We start from the raw sequence: 19,343 nt of genomic DNA on the forward strand, positions 1-19,343 counted from the left end.
AGCCCTGAACGCGGGGGACGAGGCCCAGCCGCGCGGCCAGGCCGGGCGGCGCAGGCGGGCGCCTTCCCTGGGGCAGGACACACGGCCCCGCACACCGGGCTGCAGCACCGCTCTCCTCCACGCGCCTGGGCCGCGTCCCGGCACTCCCTGCCCTTCGGGACACGCTTTCCGAGGGCACCCAGGTCTCCGCGCAGCCAGGGTAGGTGCGGAGGGCCGTGGAGCAACGCACCGTGCCCATGTTCCCAGTGACTTCTGTTAACCACACGTGTCTCAATCACAACAGCAAAACGGGGGCGATGAGCTGACCTGGCGCTCAGAGCCAGGCAGACACCCCACGACAACAACGACCACGTAAGCACGTAGTGCCGGTGCACGAGCGCCCGTGAGGCGCAGGGCAGGAGCGGCGCGGCGGCGTGGGCCAAGCTGCTCCACACACGGCACAAACAGGGCAGCGCGGGAACACGCGTGCTGGGCGTTCTCTCCACTGTAAACCAGGAGCGCCTTGCAAAGCCCATCTCCACAGCTTGCTAGTCTGCCTGCTCTTTCTCCAGAAAACTTATTTTTGTAGCCAGACAGAGGCTCTTTTCCTTGAAAAAAGAAAAATTACAGATTTTTATTATTTTGTCCCTAAAATGATCCTAACAGCTTGTCCAACCAAACAAGCATGCCTTTTTAAAGCAGCTACTTCTAGCCTTACATGCTATTGAATGTTTTTTTTCTTTTTCCCCAGCGACTTCCCTGCCTCCTTCGGCAGCAGACAGGCGGATCCTCGCGGCCGGGCCGGCAGCTCCCAGCTCGGGCGCGCGGTGCGAGCAGCGGCGCGGCCCGGCGCGCTGCCCGGAGCCGCCGCAGCCCTGCGACGCCGCGCTGCCCGCAACGCCTCAGCGCCTCGCGTGCTTTGTGGCAGCTCCATCCTCGCCGTGGTTCTAGCACGAGGAATCGCAAACATCAGTGAGAACTAAAGTTAGACCCTCCAGGAAAGGGCAGTCAGTTAGCAGCCAGGAGGACTGCTTCAGTCCCACCTTGGGAAAATTCAAGGAACGCAACAAAATTAAATGCCCCTGAAAGCAGAGCCTTAGATACAGGGCAGATCTCAGCAACGGAGAGTTGCTTTGTAAGTGGCACGCACCAAAACACGCTGGTCTCAAAGGGAACCGGAGAGCGTGACACGCAGAACGCGGAGCCGCTCTGCCTTCCTGCTTCTCCTCTGAGTAACTGCAGCTGCTTATCCAATTACCGGGCGATCTCCAGGAGCAGCCAGGTGGACCGGGTTGGCAGCTCACCTCAGATATTTAAAGCAAGGACTCATCCTCAGGAAGACAGCTGAAGGAGGCCAGTAAAACGGTGACACCAAGTTAAATATATCTCTACACCCATGTAAATCAGCGAGATTTGCTTGACAAGTCCAGAAATGAGGAAAGGTCTGGCCTTAATCCATGCCCTGCTGTACTTTTCTTACCGTTCTCAACATTTTCTTCTTTCTCCTGGTTTAAAGAACTCCTTACACCCCTGCTGCCCTGTGTCTGTGGACCAGATACAACCCGTGTCAGGCCCCAAATCCTCTTGATGCATTAAAGACTTTAACAAGAATTAAGCGGAACACACGCATCTACAGCAGGAATAGCCCTGGCCTCTGTACGTACACAGTGCCTTTCCAGCATTAAAAAAGGGGAAAAATTAAAGGGACAACAAAGAACCTACATGTTACTACAGGACACAGTGTAGAAAGCCAGTATTCCATTAGCAAAACTTTTTGCAATGGTTAGTCATAGTTTTCATGGTTAATCCATCCCCTTGTTTAACAGTATCACAGATAAATCTTGTTTACTCTGACAGCCACCACTGGGAGGCTGTGGAACAGGCCTCGGTCTTCTTGAGGCTGCTGGGAGCTTTCCTCGTGGCCTTCACTGAGAGCAGTGCAGTAGGAAGCATCGACAAAGTGCAGCTGGCAATGCCACTTCCAGTCACACCGCACCAAATATTCATGCTGGACAAATGTTTAACTGCTTGAAGTGACTAAGAGCACGAGCTCCCTAACTCCATGCCCTCCACCCTTGCAAGCAGTAACAGCAGAACACTCGCAGAGGCGTTACCAAGAACCTGCTCCCGTGCTGGCGCCTGCCCCGCTCCGCGCCCGCGAGCCCTGGGAACGGCTCCTCGTGATCTGCTCGGCCAAGCACCACCCGAGCACATGCAGCTGTGAGCCCAAGTGCAGCGAGAACGTTCAGATATCATCTGGCGGTCAGAGACAGGGTTTGCTATGTTAACTCTGAAGAAACTGTCTTCACGTGAAAGCACAAGGAGACAGGGGCCTCCGAAGGCATTTCTGACTGTTACTTGCTTGGTATTGGTACACGACTGAGAGGAACTCTTCTTGGAATCAAGAATGTATTGTAGTTCTTTGAACCGAAACAACTGCAAAGAAATTGAAGGCGTAGGAGCTTTTAGCTCTCCAAACGCATTGGTTTTAGCCCAATGATGCATCAATACTCACCACATGCTAGCTATAAATGGCTCTAATACATGACTAATTTTATTAGCTCTTCAAGCAGGAACCCATAGGAAACACCCTCCAGTGGATTTCTTTGTAGTCCCCTATGAGATCTGGGGCTCCAGCTCCCATGGGTCTTCCTAAAGTTTCAAACTACAGGCAATCATCACCTATGAAATCACCACCACCATCTCACACCCATGCATTTAAGTTTAACAAGTTTCAACCTCAGCCTTTAAGGATAAACGCAAACAAACTGTGAATGCAGGTTAAAACACAAAAGAGGTTTTCCACGGGAGGCATTAGTCCAACAAGCACTCACCTGATACCAGAGGCAAAGTTATGTTTCAAACTGTGTTAAGAGATCTCTTATCTCTGGAGTCAGATGCTCTACTGCCTTTGCAGCTTCTGTGATAGCTTTCCGATACATCCCCTTCTTCTTGCGATTAAATCTCAGTTTGAAAAATTCAGAGAAAGGAGAGAGTTTTGAAACAGATAACAATGAAGTCGTTGGAGAACCAAACCATGATACTTTAGCTTCTCGCCATGAAGGTTCCCCATTTTCCTTCTGGCTAAGGTTTATGTCAAGAACACGTGCAGGCCACCACGGAAAACCGTGAATTTTACCCCAAACAATATCCCCCACCGAAACAGTTCTTCCGTCTTCAGTGACACATTTAGACACACTTTGCGTATGTAGTCTAACTGTTAATGGTGGCACGATCTTACGCTCATCTTTTGAAGACGAAGAGACAGACGCATCATCACCAGGTATGAAGTCACACATTTCTGGTGATGTTATTTCTGAACTAGAAGACTTGGATTCATCTAGACTGTCATTACTACACACAGACAAACTAGAAGAATCTGCTTTTCTTTTACGATAATTCATAAGGAACGCCAAGTTATCATGTCCATCTTTACCTTGGGGAAATCTTTTAAAGTCATCATCTTCCCCTGAACTCCCTGAAGATATCTCAGCTAAACTCCTGTCTGTAGATTCGTCATTGTAAAATGCACCAGGATTGGACTCCCTGCTGTTCTGAAGGACATTTATCTCATCAATGAGTTCTGCTTTATAAATTGAAACATTCTGACCATCATTTATTCGATGGGGCTTCAGTCGGATCTTTGGAGGTGGAACATCTGCACTGGAATGCACAGGCCGGGTGAGCTTCAGTTTTGGAATGGAAGCAAGCTGGCTGCCTGCTGACTTGTCTATTAAACATTCGGTTTCTTGACACTGCTCAGAGTCTCTAGTCTCCTCTTGGTCCTCCTCTCCATTCTGCAATATTCGCTGGGCACAAAACGGTTTGACTGAGCCATGAACGCGTGACGGAATTTTCACAACTTCACCTTTCCCTTGTGGAGTACTGTAGGATATTTTTATAACTGGAGTTCGATGCACTAGTTCCCCAGAAAACTTGTCTTCCTCTCTCTTTTCTCTTTTGTTTCTTTTCTCCGTGTAGTCAGAGTCACTGTGCTTTTTCTGCTCCTTGTCCTGAACGCTCAGTTTCCTCCTCGTTTTCGCATTCTGCCTCGCTGCGTTTGCGTCCTCGGGGTTCAGTGTGTTTTTGCACTTCTCACAGAGCACCTGCCTTGGCCGTAGTCTGATAGTGCTCATGATCAGCCTTCCCGGGTCTCTATTCCGTGACAAACGCCTCCTTGTCCTCTTTATAGTCCGCGGCGGCGGCTGAGGAACCCACTGGTTATACGTGTGCCGAAGCCACAGGGGCCGAGGAAAAGGAGCCCCGTCGAAATACGGCGGGTAGGGAGGGAGGCTGCCGGGCGGCGGCAGCAGGGGCGGCACTTGCTCCTCGGCGCTTCCTTTCGGAGGCTTCTCCACGGGGGGCTGCGACGCGGCCTCGCCTGGCGCAGGATCCCGGTCGCCAGCAACCCAGGGAGCGCCGGCGTTAGCAGGAGGCTCCTCCTGCTTCGGCGGGGAAGACGGGAGACAAAACAATCCGGACCTGGAAACAGCACGAGAAGGACAGGGAGGGAGGGAGACAGTCAGAACCTTTGAAAGATTCTTGAGGAAAACTATGCATTACAAATATGCAATTTTCTTAAAAAACAGACTTCCACATACTAATAAGGCAATGTTTTCCCCTCATTTTCAAAACATTCAGCAGTCACTTCTAGTACTGAAGAAAAAAACACAGCATTTAAAAGTTAGGAGAAGTTCTGTAGAAAGAGCACAGAGATCAGGATCTCCATTTCCATTACCTCTCTGCACAGACCAGAAGCTTTGCACTAAGCTGTACTCTAGCACAGGAGGAGAGACTTTGGGGAGCTGTTAAGGTTCCTCACTTCCTCCTGTATTTGCATGGCTACTTTGTCAGCTTCTTAAACAACGAAAGAGCTTGGACATACAACTTGCAGTTTCAACCAGAGGTTTGCCAGTACAGCCTTGTTCCTCTACCAGCGGCCTTTGCATTTATGATCTTTATCCGTTCAAATAAGGAATGCGGCATTGCTTCAGGATACCAAGATCACGGATGTGATGTATCGGTGTCGCTTGCCATGTTTCCCTACGGGCTATCAAAATCCTGCACAGGAATCAGCAGAACCTCCTCTGAATCCTCTGAACCCTGAAGCACATGGTCTTGGCTCACGCCTCTGGGTCTGTGTGCCAGGAGTCCCACTACAGCCTGACGTTGGGGATGCTGTGCGGACACAGAGCTCCAACAAACACCCACCCCGAAACACGGCGTACGTGGGGAGCCACGTTCCCCTCCGCAGCGAGCACGGCGGCTCGTGGCCGAGCGCCCCTCCCTCGCTAGCCACCTTCTCTCCTTGCCACTCCGAGAAAAGTCCCTTTCCCTGCGGGAAGGAGCCCCCCAGGGCAGCGCTGCCGGAGGGGACGCGGAGGGCAGCTGACGGGATCCTCTCGGTCACAGCGAGCCGCAGCAGGAGCGCGCAGCCGCGGGACAGCCCCAGCCTCGCAGCCCTTCCCTGCTCCACCCGGCGTGGGCCCCGCACCGCAGGAACGCTCCGGAGCCGCTCCGGAGCCCTCGGGCCGGCGAGCGCGGAGCCAGCGGCTGCCGGAGGCCGGGAACGAGCCCCGCGCAGGCAGCAGGGCCCTTGTCTCCGCCACCTCGGAGGACAGCAGGGCGCACAGCCCCCCATCATGTGTCTCATCCGCTGCCTGCATTTTTCTTTTCTCAGCCAATTCCAGAAAGCATTGCTCTCACCTGATTTCTATGGAGACTCCCACCAAGTTTAAAAATAAACTTTGCATAAACTAAGCAAGCAGGATTTAGCCTGTTTTGGTTGCAAAGCCACTTCTCCTCTTCAACTGAAATAAATAGAATTGAACAAGTTATCCGGACAATAGAAAAATAAGTCCTTCCCCTCATCTGAGGAGTGACAGACCAGGAAGCTGCTACTCGGAAAGCAGTTTAGCTCAGCAGGATGACTGACAGGTTTGAATGCAGGTGATCAAGAGGATTAAACTGCTGAATTTACATAATTTGGACACAGGTTTTTGTTGTAATATTTTTTTTTAAAAAGCAGAGACACCTCAGAACACGGGTGTGTCTCAGCGACACCCGGCAGGGCAAGCAGAGCCGGGGCCGGGGCGCGCGGGAGCAGCGCGTGCCGGAGCAGCCCGCTGGCCGGCACCCAAGGGCTCTGCTGCTCGCGCAGGCCTCCCCGCCGGCCCGCGCGGCCATTTCCTTCCTTCCTCAACACCTGGGGGGCCTCCCGCTGCGCGGCAGTGACCGAGGGGCGGTTTGCGGGCGCCGGCGGCCGCGCAGCTGGTTCCCGATGATCCCGCGCACCTGGGGCAGGAGCGGCACTCCAGGCACCCACGGCCCTCCCCAGAGGCAGCTCCTGGCACAGACTGGGTACCTCCGTCCTGCCCGACTGCGCTGCTCTGCACTAGCTCTCTGCTCAAGCTCCCAGGCGCGGCAGGAGGGGAGTGAGGAGCTGCAAGGAGCCCAGCGCTTCGGTGGCCGTCCCCTGCGCTGCGCGCGGACACAGCTGCCTGCTGCGCTGGGGCCAGCAGCGCCCACAGCCCAGGTGAGCGCGGCCCGCGGTGACAGCGCCGCGCCGACGCTGACGCAGGAGCAGAGGGACACACGGCTCGTGCGCGCCGTGGGGCCTGCCTGCCGCTGCGCCCCGGCACGGGCCATGTGGTGCACGGGCCGAGGAGCGCCGAGGGGCTCCGCAAACCCATCGCAGCGCTGGGCAAGAGCCGCCTCCGCTCCGCAGTGCTTTAGTGCCCAAGAGCTTCAGGGAAGCGCAGAGGGTGCGGCGCTCCCGCACAGCGCAGCGCGGTGCTCCTCGTGGCGCGGCGTGTGGGTGCTCCTGCGCTGCAGCCCTGCATCTTACAGCGTGTGGGTGCTCCTGCGCTGCAGCCCCACGTCCCTCGCAGCGCTGTGCGAGGGTGCTCCCGCGCCGCTGCTCTGCTGCCCCTTGCAGCGTGGCGCGTGGGTGCTCCCGCGCCGTTGCTCCGCTGCCCCTTGCAGCGTGGCGCGTGGGTGCTCCCGCGCCGTTGCTCCGCTGCCCCTTGCAGCGTGGCGCGTGGGTGCTCCCACGCCGTTGCTCCGCTGCCCCTTGCAGCGTGGCGCGTGGGTGCTCCCACGCCGTTGTCCCGCTGCCCCTTGCAGCGTGGCGCGTGGGCGCTCCCGCGCCGCTGTCCCGCTGCCCCTTGCAGCGTGGCGCGTGGGTGCTCCCGCGCCGTTGCCCTGCTGCCCCTTGCAGCGTGGCGCGTGGGCGCTCCCGCGCCGCAGCCCCTCGCGCCGCAGCGCTCCGGGCGCAGCACGCAGCAGGAAGCTCCCCCGCCGCGGCGCAAGGCTCCTCACGCGGCAGCGCGGTGCCGCCGTCTCCGCTCTCGCGCTGAGGCCAAAGCCGCAGAGCGCAGCCCGCGGCACCGCCTGCCCTGAGGGTCCCTCCAGCCCCCACAGTTAAAGCCACCCAGGAGCGCCAGGCTCTTCTCTGCAGGCCCTGGACACCGCTCACTCCTGCTAAAGAGGCTCTAGGGGCCTGGGAGCCTCCTCGTAGCTCAGCTAGGGGAAGGCGCAGCTCCCTGTAGGAGGATTCACTGCTTTCCTGCCCACCGTGCAGGAACAGATGTCCCATGGTTTGCTTTCTAGAAGAAGTTTCCTTTGAGCATAAGGAGCAAAACAAACTCCACTAGCCTTCCCCATGTCACTGCGCTACACAAATCCCAACACCACTCAGGTATTCCCCCTACGTCTGTATTATCATAATCAATTCTGTGCATTCAATCCCTTCAACTACAACGAAAATCCACGAGGTTGGCTTAGGGGCCCAAGAGCACATCCTGCTATTACGAGCACCAGAATACGCTGCAGAATGTGATCTCATCCTCTGCTTTTAATCCTCGCTTCTGGGACAGTCAGGGCCAAACGGATTAAGTTACCTCAATCCAATCTCTCCTTGGAAACGAAGACGCCATCCTCTGACCTACACTCGTGCACGATTAAGAAACAGCTCGTTACCAGTTCACCTGAACCAAACTGCCAGGACTTAGCACCAAAAGCATCAGAACTGTAGTCCAAATTCATCTGAACCCTTTTTTGTGTACCTAAACACTATGCAACTAGAGTCCAGAGGAATCAGCTTATTAAAACAAAGCGATTGCCACAGACTTAATGGCGAGAGTGTCGCTGCAGGAGGTGCTGGCGCTCGCGCCCCGCGCTGCGGCGGCAGAGCCCTCGGGGCAGGTAAACTGCCACTGTCCCTGCCCCGGGCAACCGCGCGGCTCTCGAGCACATCCCAGCGCTGCGGCGGGCACGGGGGCCCTGCCAACCTCTCGGCTGCCCACGCAAACCCTGCGCACTAAAGCCCCGGGAGCTGGGAACACGGGTTCTGCTTGGAACCCCACACGCTGCCTTTCACGGCTAAACACAGGGCCCGCACAAGCACGCAGCCAGCGCGGGAGGGGCCGGGATGGCTTTACTGGGAAGGCAGCACCCCGCGCTGTCGCTCCTGCTCAGCTCCAACATGGATGGAAGGCAGAGCAGGCTATAGAGCAGGATGCTGCCTAGGGAGAGACCCGCTCCAGCCACAGGGCAACGTGCCGAAGGGAAGCGCCTTCCACCGCAGCACCGTGTCGGGCTGCTTATGAGGCCCCAGCTTTTGGCATCGAGGTGGCAAGTTCCTGCTGCCTCGGGGACGTGGTGCCTCGCCTTGCTCTCGGCAGCAGCCCAGCAGTGAGCGCGGGAGCCCTGCTCGGAGCGGCCGTGCGCCACGAGGGCAGCACCCCTCATGTCTGCTCTCCACAGACACCGCGGGCGGGGGGACCCCTCGTCCCCGAGGCCCTCGAGCCCTGCAGTGCCAGGACGGGGCTGGCGCCAGCCCCCCTTTCCCCCGCGCGGCAGGAGCCCGCAGCCCTGGCCCTGCCGGCCCCCTGCCCTCGGCCCGCCACGGGCCACCAGGGGCAGCCGGGCTGGGCGCCAGCTGGACGAGGCCCCGCAGCCTTTGTCACACGGGCACGTCCAATGCACAGAGCTGAGCGGGGAGTGAGGGAGAGACCCCGGGCCGGCAGCACCCGCAGCCACCGCGGAGGGCACAGGGCCCTGCCCAGGCACCACGAAGGCTCCTGGGGCCCCTCCAGGCCCCGAGCGCCGGGGAGGGCGGCGCTGCGGGCGGCGGCGGCGCCTCCACCGCCCGGGCCGGGCCGGGCCGCTCGCGCGGGCTCGCGGGCCGCCCCGCTCCGCTCCGCCCCGCGCGGCGCTCCCGGCCGCTGTCCCCCCCGCCGCGCCGCGGCCGCCCCTACTTCTTGGCGCAGTCGAGCAGGACGCCGGTGAAGCGGCGCCCGCCGCAGCTCAGCGTCACCACGAGCGTGTCGTTCAGCACGTGCTCCACGAGCGCGGGCAGCCACGAGCCCGCGCGCGGGGCCTCCCGCGCCGCCTCCCGCGCCGCCGCCTCCGCCATGGCCGGCGGCCGCCCCGCTCGGCCCCGCCGCGCCGGCACCCGCGGCGCGATGGCGTCACGCGGCGCGCGCGGAAGCGGAAGCGCGGGGGGCGGAAGCGGAAGCACCGGGGCGGCCGCAGAGGGGCCGTTCCCGTTCCCGTTCCCGGGCAGCCGGGCCCGGCGGCGCGGGGCGGGGCGGGGCGGGGAGCGAGAACCGGCCCGGGAGCGGCGGCGGCGGCGGCCCGGCCCGGCCCGGCCCCCCCCCCCGGTTGCGCCCGGCCCCGCGGGTTGGGCCGCGCCCCGGGCGCTCCGTCGCGGCCCCGCTCCGGGCAGGCGCCGTCGCGCGGCCGCTCGGCCCCGGGCACCCCCGGCAGCGGCCCCCGCTCTCCGTCCTTTTCCTCTTCCCGGTGTCCGTTCCAGGAAGGGTGCCCGTGGCTCCCCGCCTTGGACGCTCCTGGGAATGGGCAGCTGTTCACTGCTTTGGCTTTGCTCTCTGTGCCTCGGGGCTGTCCCTGTTTGAGGAGCGCCCGCTGCCTCCCAGCACGGGCAGGTATGACCTCTGCTTTGCCTGGAGCCTGGGAGCTTCCAGGGAACAGGGAAGGAAGAGGGGAAAAAAGGAAAAGCAGGTGTTACAGGGAGCTGTAGAAGCATTAATTTACTTGCAGCAGTCCTGACACCTACAGCAAGAGCTAGAGGGAGGGAGCGAGGGCTTCCCAAAGCCCTGCACTTCTCAGGGACCCTCCAGCTCCGCGGCTGGGGCAGGTGGTGCAGACGCCTCCAGGTTGCAGATATCTGGGAACCCTTTGACAAGTCTGGCCCATTCAGGGAGAACAGCTGGTCAGCGTTCACTCGCATTAAGGGCACCACACCTGCTTTTCCCTGTTAATCTAAACAGCAAAATGAAAATAATCTCAACTGAGTTCGTATTTATTATGAAAATTTGTTGTTTCGTAATTGGTAGCCAGAGTACAGGACAAACTAGTTCTGAAACAGTCTTGACTTTCTTCAAAGCCTGGAAATCAGTTGGGAGCAGCTGCCGAAAGCGTGGAGGAGTTTTGGTGTTGTCGAGGACAGAGTAACTTTCCGAGGGGCCTTGTGGAGTGACATCCAAAAGGCAGCGCCTCGCTTTGGCTCAGACTGCACGTGGGGACGTGGTGGAATCGCTGCCGGGTGACGCAGCGTCACGGCCGGGCTCTGCCGGGGGCGCTCGGCCCACGCGGAGCCCTGGACGCGGCTGGGCCGCCCGGGACGAGGTGCCGCGGCCAGAGGTGCCCGGGGAGCCTCTCCTGCAGGCGCCTGCGCTCACGGCTCCAGAAAATGCAGAGACTGGCGCTTTAGAGGAAAATAAACGCGACGGTTTTGTGAGGTCCCTTTACGCTTAAGGAGTTGCCATTTAAATGCTGCGTATTGCCCCTGGGATGCTGCTGCAAGTGACAGTTCCACCAATTTAAGGCCTGAACATTTGATTTTAAGCAACTTTTGCATAGAGAAGGAGAGGGAAGGACACACAGTGAGGAACCCAAGCCGTGGCAGCAGTTCAAGTGATGTGACATGGGGGTCAGAGCGTGGCAGGGAGACGACCATGCTGTGGGGGCAGCAGCAGGGTGGGGAGAGGGCCATGACGTGGGGCACTGAGCACCGTGCCGAGAGGACCATGCGTGGGGCAGCAGCGCGGCGGTCAGCAGACCTCTGCTCTTCGTAACAGCCCACCTGGAAGCAGCACGAGACGGTGCCGGGGCAGGACCCTGCGGCCTCCCGCCTCCTGGAAGGCGCCGCTGCCTCCGCAGGCTGGGATGGCGGGAGCCTCCCCGGCCCTCCTGCCCCAGGGAGGGCGCCGGGCCCGGGCGCACACCCGCCCAGGCTGGAGGGAGGCGCTGGGAAGGGGCCTCCGAACACGGCGCCTCTCGTCCCCTGCCCGTCCTCCGGCCACTGCCGCCATCCGTGCCCAGAGCGTCCTGAGCCCCCTTACCCGTTCAGGTTTCAAGGTTGGTTTAGATTTTTTTCTTTTCATTCATCACTTCATATTGGACAAGGTGTTGTGATTTGGTAGCCTTTCTGAATCAGGGGAAAACTGTGAAGGCAGTGAAACGATACTCCTGTGGACGAAGCCCTTCTTTTACTTCTGCTTGCTTGGTTTGTAGGCTTTCAATCTTGGGTTTAGAACAAAAAAAAACCCAAAATTAGATATAGGATACTTAATTACATATAATTAAGAGGAGAAAAGACTGCTCGTGTCTAACAGGCTGCTTTCTCCTGGTCCGTTTGCCGCCTCCACTTGTATATACATGAAGTGAACACTGACAGCAGCTACAGGGCACAGCTCGAAGGACTGGTGCATCAGTATTAACTGAGTTAAGCAAAAGAATGTGCCAGTTCCATGCAACAGTTAAATTTAAAATAGCTGGAATGAACACATTTCTGTTCTCCTGTTCGTGCAAATATCCACATAGATCATTTTGTGAGAAGGCAGAAGCTAGAGAGGAAAACAAGGGCTCATAAGATCACAGTGCAAGCTCTTAAGCTTGGAAACAAGATTTTGAAAACTGTAAGCATGAATTACCTCTACTACCAATCCTATTAGTAATCAGCAAACTTGCTTCTGCAGCAGAAGAAACCATTTTCAGGGATACTGATGAGAGGGTCAGTCGGGCTCTTGGAGAGGCAGACGGCAAAGGAAGGCGGCGAGCGCACGAGGCCGGGCTGCCCCGTGGCCCTGCGCCAGCTCCGAGCTGCAGCCCACGGGCCCAGGCGGACACAGGCCCCACGTGTGCGCTCCTCAACGCCGGTTTCTGGGTGCTGGCGTCATGCGGGGTTTCTGTACCAACCTTGAGGAACCATCTCCATTTTGGGAGCGGGCAGTTTGCCTTTTCCTGTGTGTAGCTCTGTGGAATGCGAGGGACACGGGTAATTTTAGAACAGTGTCATGATTTCCTGGCATACAGGCAGGCTTTTTGCACTATGTATGAGTTGTCTGCCCTGTTATGCACAGCACAGAGGCTGTGCTCTCAGCGCGCTTGATCACTGGGCTTTTAGGCCAAAGATACTTCAAATAAAACCAGGATTTTTTTTTTTTTTGAAAAGCACAGAGACTGTAAAGTGCTAAAAAACACTGCAAAAGCAAGGCTTTGAAATTCCTGGTGTTTGCATTATGATTTTACACAGCTTTGTCTATATTTCCAATATTTCTACTGAGCAACTGATAGGAATTCCCAGGAGCTGGAATCCCACACCTGAGGTAGGAGGCTCCAAAAGCAGGCACCATCTCCTTACCACGTGAGAGGAGTCGCAGGGGGGCTCTCTCTTGATGCAATTGCTGCTCTTTGGAGTAAATAATTTGTTTTGGAGCCGTTCATATTCCCTGTGCATTATAAAAGGAGTTTCTTTTTTATCGCCACCGTATAACTCCTTACCAGGAAAAGGATTTCCCAGACGTGGCAGCAGCGTTCCTACCGCTACGCATTAGTGGTTTCCTGCTCAGCTCGAGTGCCCAGCAAGCGTGCAGTGCACCGTGCCATTTGAAAGAATGACCCGGAACATTTGTACTGCTCAGTAACGTATTTCTGAAATAAGGTTTGCCTTTTCCAATCTGACAAAAATCATCGTGTGGACACATAGTATAACAAGCAACGCCAGGCAGGCAGAGCAGAAAGGGAAGGGAAGGAGCAGGGAGAGCCCTGGGCAGCGGGTCACCGCGAGGGCTCTGCGGCAGCGACCGCTGCCTCGGCCACGGGCAGCCCGGCCAGCGGCCGACGCGCGCGCAGCAAGAACGGAGCCTCCTCGGGGAGCTTTTCAGCTCCATGACTCTCTCATCCACAGAAAATTCAGAAGAATAAATGAAAAGCAAAACCGTGACTTAAGTTATTGCAAAATACAGAATTTGGTTTTAGCTTTCTCTGCGCTTTGGTACGAGACTGAAGCAATACTTTCAGTCAAAACAAATAATTTCTAATAATCTTGTAATAAGCAAATAAATTTTATAACTATACCAGCTTTAGTGATGGCTCTCCTTTTTTTCTGTATCATGATACCTCACAATACAGATTTATGAGTCCTCCATCCAATAGCAAAAGGATTATTTTGGATTTCAAGTTTTTGCTGTATTGACCACTTGCACTGAACAGCTTCTACAACACATGATAAAAATCAACATCTTCGTCTGCAGAGATTTTGGCTTTTAGTACCAGGTTTGTTTATTAGGATGCAGATATTTATTTGTTCTTCTCATGGAGAACGTTTAAAAAAAAAGAAAATGAAGGGAACACTTCCATGCCTTCATGATAACGGAAATGGAAGCCACGGGTGCTGCTGTGTAAGAACAGTTCATAGTCTGCTCTTCAGCACTAACCTTGTAGCTCCATCTTTCACTTTGAACAGTCTTTGCTCACTCTTCTCAAGTGTATGGTCCTGCTCCTGAGCTCCAGCTCCCACAACACAGTTATGGATGTTATCCACAGCACATAGTGCATTTTTTCGTATCTGCAACATAATAAATTGTTAGCACTTTATTTAGAAAGGCATTACCATTTAAAAACGTTTCACACAGAGATAAACGAATCCATGAATTGCTGTTTTGATTTGAATTCATGGCTAGTAAACATGACTTGGATGAATCCTCATTTTTTATTTTTTATTTTTTAAATGAGGAAAACCTCCTGGTCAGAGTTTGGCTACTAATCCTTTCAGGCAGCTCCCAGGCCCTGATGTCTTTGGGGTAGTCAGCAGTAATTTAGTGTGAACATGACACTGAAGCAAAATGCTCTGGGGCTACGCTGTTATGTGCATGTTTTCTATCTATTTTCCCACTAGTAACACAGCATCAACATGCTTCAGTTTCTTGTTTTTTGATCACTAAATCAAAAAACAAATCCACGAGAAGGGTAATTTATTTTGAGCACCAGTTTTTGCAGTATTCTCTCTATGGCAAAGAAAATAATTAGAGAGGAGTCTGCAAATACACAATTAACATGTAAGAAACGAGATTCCACTGATGAGACCTCCTGCCTAAGCTGCAAGAATATTGTTCAAAATATGAAGAATATTTTTCCCAGGAAATAAAATACTTGATCTCTGAATGTCTTACACGGATTTGACCTGTTCATATATAATGGTTAGTTTTAAAGCTAAGCCAGGCTACGGATAAACCTGCTAAAACAATTCAAGAACAGAAAAACATGAACTGTTTTTTCAAAAGTGCACCACGTAACAAAGGCAGAAACAAACTTACAGAGCAAGTTTGGGCTCTAAGGACATTTTGTAAAAGCCCATTCCTTCAGGGGCTCATCCAGAGTCCAGTCCGGGCTAATGACACACAACTACCACCTTTCAATATCTGCGTGATGTTGTGATTTAAAAATAAAAGAACCTTCAAATATGACATTGGTTTTTTGACTTATTCCTTGTCCCTTCCAAACAAAACAGACAGACAAAAATAGATCTCCTCTGCCTTGTGAATAATTGTTTTGGGGAACCACTGACATTCAGCGGGAAGGTTTCCGATAAAGGCAGACTTGCTGTAAACATGTGTTGTAACAAAGTGAGCATTTTAAATGTTATAAACACACCCACCTGGGTACTGTACCCTTACATTATGATTTAGCTGGGCTGCAAATAGAAAACTAGAAAAATAATCATGCTCTACAGGCTTATTAAGAGTTACATACTGATGGTTATTGATTAAGTCGGTCCCACACTCGAATTCTGCATCTTTTACTCATGTATTTATATTTGTCTTCAGCTAAGCCATAACATCCATACATGAGATGTGATATTTATTTTGTATTTACTCACAAAAGCCTTCTTTTCCCAAGGTCTCATGGAAGAAGAGACAGTAACACAAGCCTGTTCATAATAAGTTCAGATGCTTTTCATAAACTCCTACTGTAAAGTAAGAATCTTCAAAATATTAAATTATTTAACCATTTTTAATTTGAATTAAACATTTAAAATTAAGGCAGTAAGTAAAAATTAACAATAGAGCAAAATTAAGCACCAAATAGCCCTAATGATACTCTTAGCCACATTACCCCGCTGGCCAGCCAGTCTCATGCGGGTCCCAGCCCGTCCCTGGGCGCGTTTCCCCACGCACCTCTCCCGGGTCACGGCTCTGCTGTCCTGCTCTGCCTCGCTGCAACTCTCTGCCTCTCCTGCGTGCCCAGGAGCTGCGAGCTCTACCCGGCACCGCCGACATTGCCCAGGCTGCAGGAAAGGCCCTGGCTGCCGGGGCTGGCAGGAGGCTCGGCGGCCTCCTGACACCAGTGCAAGCTGAGCCCGAGGCCGCCCAGCGCGCAGCTCCCTCCGGAGATGGCTACGGGACCAGACAGGGCCTGAGAAGCACAAGGGGCAACGGGCAGGGAGAGGGCGAGGGGGAACAGGCGGGGAGAGCGCGAGGGGGAGATGGGCAGGGAGGGCGCGAGGGGGAGACGGGCAGGGAGAGCGTGAGGGGAGACGGGCAGGGAGAGTGTGAGGGGGAATGGGCAGGGAGAGCGTGAGGGGGAGATGGGCAGGGAGAGTGTGAGGGGAGACGGGCAGGGAGAGCACGAGGGGGAGACGGGCAGGGAGAGCGCGAGGGGGAATGGGCAGGGAGAGCGTGAGGGGAGATGGGCAGGGAGAGCGTGAGGGGGAGACGGGCAGGGAGAGCGTGAGGGGAGACGGGCAGGGAGAGCGTGAGGGGGAGACGGGCAGGGAGAGCGTGAGGGGGAACGGGCAGGGAGAGCGTGAGGGGGAGACGGGCAGGGAGAGCGTGAGGGGAGATGGGCAGGGAGAGCACGAGGGGGAGACGGGCAGGGAGAGCGCGAGGGGAGACGGGCAGGGAGAGCGCGAGGGGAGACGGGCAGGGAGAGGGCGAGGGGGAGATGGGCAGGGAGAGCACGAGGGGGAGACGGGCAGGGAGAGCGCGAGGGGGAATGGGCAGGGAGAGCGCGAGGGGGAATGGGCAGGGAGAGCGTGAGGGGAAACGGGCAGGGAGAGTGTGAGGGGGAATGGGCAGGGAGAGCGTGAGGGGGAACGGGCAGGGAGAGCGTGAGGGGGAACGGGTGGGGAGACCGTGAGGGGGAACGGGCAGGGAGAGTGCGAGGAACAACGGGCAGGGAGAGCGTGAGGGGAGACGGGCAGGGAGAGCGTGAGGGGGAGACGGGCAGGAAGAGCCATCTTTTCATTCATAAAGGAACATTTTCTTTAACACTCAAGAAATATGATACTGCTTCTAACAAGAAGAGGAAAGAATGAAGATACATACTAAACATAAGGCTAAGGATGAAATCCTGTCAGTATAAAAATATGAGGATATGATTCATACATCCTTTAGTAGTTTCAAGACTTGTTAACTATTAATGTAAACTATATGAACAAAGGAGCTTAAGAGGGCCATAAAAAGTTTATGGTACTATAGTGCCCTCTGGTGTTAAATACATTTACATACATTCAAGAACACTTGGGCTCACTTAGCATTTGTATAGTTGTGAGCACCTAAAGTTTCTCAGAAGAAAATATGAAATTCAGTATTCTTCTGAGAGTGAACACATTTATTCTCCCCATTTTTTTATGTGTTGGAGGAGGAAAGTGGGGCCTGTTTAAGCGTGTTATGTGTCCATACTTACTCCTGGTTACTCAGAACTCCCTTGCTAGTGCAGTTCGGCTCGGGCAGAACAGAGCCTTGCTGCACCTGGCCAGCTTGCTGCGTGGCACCGCAGGGCCCACGCGGGGAACAGCGGCCGGGACCCTGCAGAGGAGTTAACTGAGCCTGACCTAAGAGTTCTGCTCGCCAGAGCTGACCCCGCTGTTCAGAGCAGAAATACACATTTTTTCTTACAAAGTTTGCTTTGGGTCTTTGAACATCTTGTATTACCTATGACGTTGAGCATTGCCATGCAACACACCGGTTTACAGAACTGCGTCAGTCCTCAGCTGAAGTGAAGAAAAAACAGGAACTAAGTGACACATGCTGCTTTGATCCGTGTACACAAGTGGGATACTCGTATGTGGGAAAGTCAGCGCAGGCCCTGGGAGCGTGTACGTGGACACGACTGACGCTCTTAAGCACCAGCCAGATGAGTTACTGGTGCCTGAAAAGCCGCTGATAAAGAACTGCTGTGATGCTGGTTATCCAGAGTGACACCCGTTATCCAGAGTGACACCCATTATCCAGTGACACCCGTTATCCAGCCTGCCAGTTGAGCCTTACAGCTGCACCTAATTCACAAGTAAAAATAGTACTGCAAAGCTATTTTGGCACTTGAGCAGTTCTATTTTTACTTCTGCCTTTTTTTTTTTTTTTCCTCTAGTAAAGCTGGCCAAGGACATTACCACAGAGAGAAGAATTACTATTATGTGTCTATTTAACTTCCAGGATAATAACACAGCAATGAATACCCACTGTCTCAGCAAAAGAGGCTAGAAAGTTTCGCAAACAAAATTTAGGGAACAATTCTGTTCAAGATTCATGAAGTGGGATGAAATCCTGCTCTTCCTAGCCGTATCAGTTCCAAAACAAATTTGTATAGAAAAAGAGTCTGTTTAAATCAAGTTTTTTTATTGTACTAAAGTGACCAAGCAAAAACCTCAGCACGGCTGTTTGGTGATGAAAAACGTGGGCGTCTAAAGAGAAGCCTCCTCTCCAGCAGGCTGCCTCTGACGCATCCCCGTGCTCCAGCGCGTTAGGCAAAGCTCTGCTGCCAGAACTAAGGGAATTAATTGGTGAAAAACACCACACAAAGGGCAGTATTCACATGGCTAAATTGCTTGCGCCAGAAGCGGTCCAGGCAATGAAAACGAGAAAGGAGACTCCTAGGTGCCCTGGCCTTACCTCAGGCCCCGAGCTAGATGCCCAGGGCTACACGCTGTGAACCCGTATCATCTCCAGGTTGAGGCTCTTCAGTTCAAACTGACATTTCTATGTTGCTGAACACACCAGCGCTTTGAATTTGGCTTAGTTTCAGAAATATGAGCAAAAACAAGGCTAAAAATATTAGCAAGCCTGAAGTGTGGCTGCTTTAGTTTTACTTTTAAAATATACATTAGGAATGTTTTTTGTTTGGTTGTGCGAAGGATTTCTGAAATGCAAATTTTTCCATATTATTAGAAGAATAAAGTTGTAACCAGTAATACAGGGTCCATCTTTATTGGTTGTGCACCAGGCATTCCTAAGTAGATATTAATAGAATATGACATACTAAACAACCCAAGTAAATCCCCTTGTTAGTGCTGAGGGATATAATTCATTTTAATTAAAAACCTACTGACATTTCAGAAAAATTGGGGTATTTCCACACTTCTAAAGGTAAAAGTAATATGCCCAGAAATTATGAAACTGAGATTAAAGAACTCTTCACTGTAAGACTAAAACTCCTGTGGCATTTCAGGTTCCTTAAAGGATTACTTCTAAATGCCTTACTCAGTAACTATGTCACACTTTATTTTTACACCAAAGCACTGAAAAATTCATGTGTATTCATTTTCAGTGTCTCATCTTGCAATTCTATATATGGCAAGACTAATTGCATAGCTTGAGATTTTGTTTTAACCATTTGTTACTTTGGAAAGGACACCAAAAGCAAGGTCCTCTCCTCTAGCATGCCAGCATTTACAAATTCCTGGAGGAAGCAGAAAAATCCAACCCCCTTCAATTTCAGTTTGGCAGAGGCAACATCTCATACTGGAGGCGTTCAGTAATTAAAAAGTCATATTTAAACATAAGCACTTCTGTCTTAACGCCTCCAAGCAGCTTGATGATTGGAGACACTACAGATTTTGAACAGCATTTTGAAGGATCTAGCAACTCCTACACTGCACATGGGGCTGCAGCACTTCATGCAGGAGCTCTAGTCCACATAGACATTTGAAAAAGGGTCTGCAAAGCCACAGACTTAAAGTGATGGCATTTAAAATCTTGCTCTTCTCTCTGTCACACTCAAGCAATTAGAAATTTTAAACTGAAGTATATTGTCTTTAAAAAGTAAATTTTCTTAAAAAA

The 19,343-nt window shown here is 53.5% G+C and overlaps 1 protein-coding gene across 1 annotated transcript; it reads right to left on the minus strand.

Annotated features, from left to right (window-relative positions):
- Positions 1-2,687: 2,687 nt before the first annotated feature.
- On the minus strand, positions 2,688-9,397 carry PWWP2B (PWWP domain containing 2B). Its single transcript, XM_088520019.1, has 2 exons — positions 9,240-9,397; positions 2,688-4,461 (listed from the first exon to the last, which is right to left on the minus strand). The coding sequence occupies exons 1-2, from the start codon at positions 9,395-9,397 to the stop codon at positions 2,832-2,834; spliced, it is 1,788 nt and encodes a 595-aa protein (XP_088376145.1). The 3' UTR covers positions 2,688-2,831.
- Positions 9,398-19,343: the final 9,946 nt, after the last annotated feature.

This window comes from Tinamus guttatus, unplaced genomic scaffold (assembly GCF_059628265.1).
Source record: "Tinamus guttatus ecotype Peru unplaced genomic scaffold, ASM5962826v1 Tinamus_guttatus_pri_ptg000079l, whole genome shotgun sequence".
Taxonomy (NCBI): domain Eukaryota; kingdom Metazoa; phylum Chordata; class Aves; order Tinamiformes; family Tinamidae; genus Tinamus; species Tinamus guttatus.

Coding starts and splice junctions, on each gene's coding strand:
- PWWP2B (XM_088520019.1), bottom strand. CDS start 9,397: ATGGCGGAGGCGGCGGCGCGGGAGGCGGCGCGGGAGGCCCCGCGCGCG. Junction 4,462..9,239: donor CTGCTCGACTGCGCCAAGAA/GTAGGGGCGGCC, acceptor TGCTGTTTCCAG/GTCCGGATTGTTTTGTCTCC.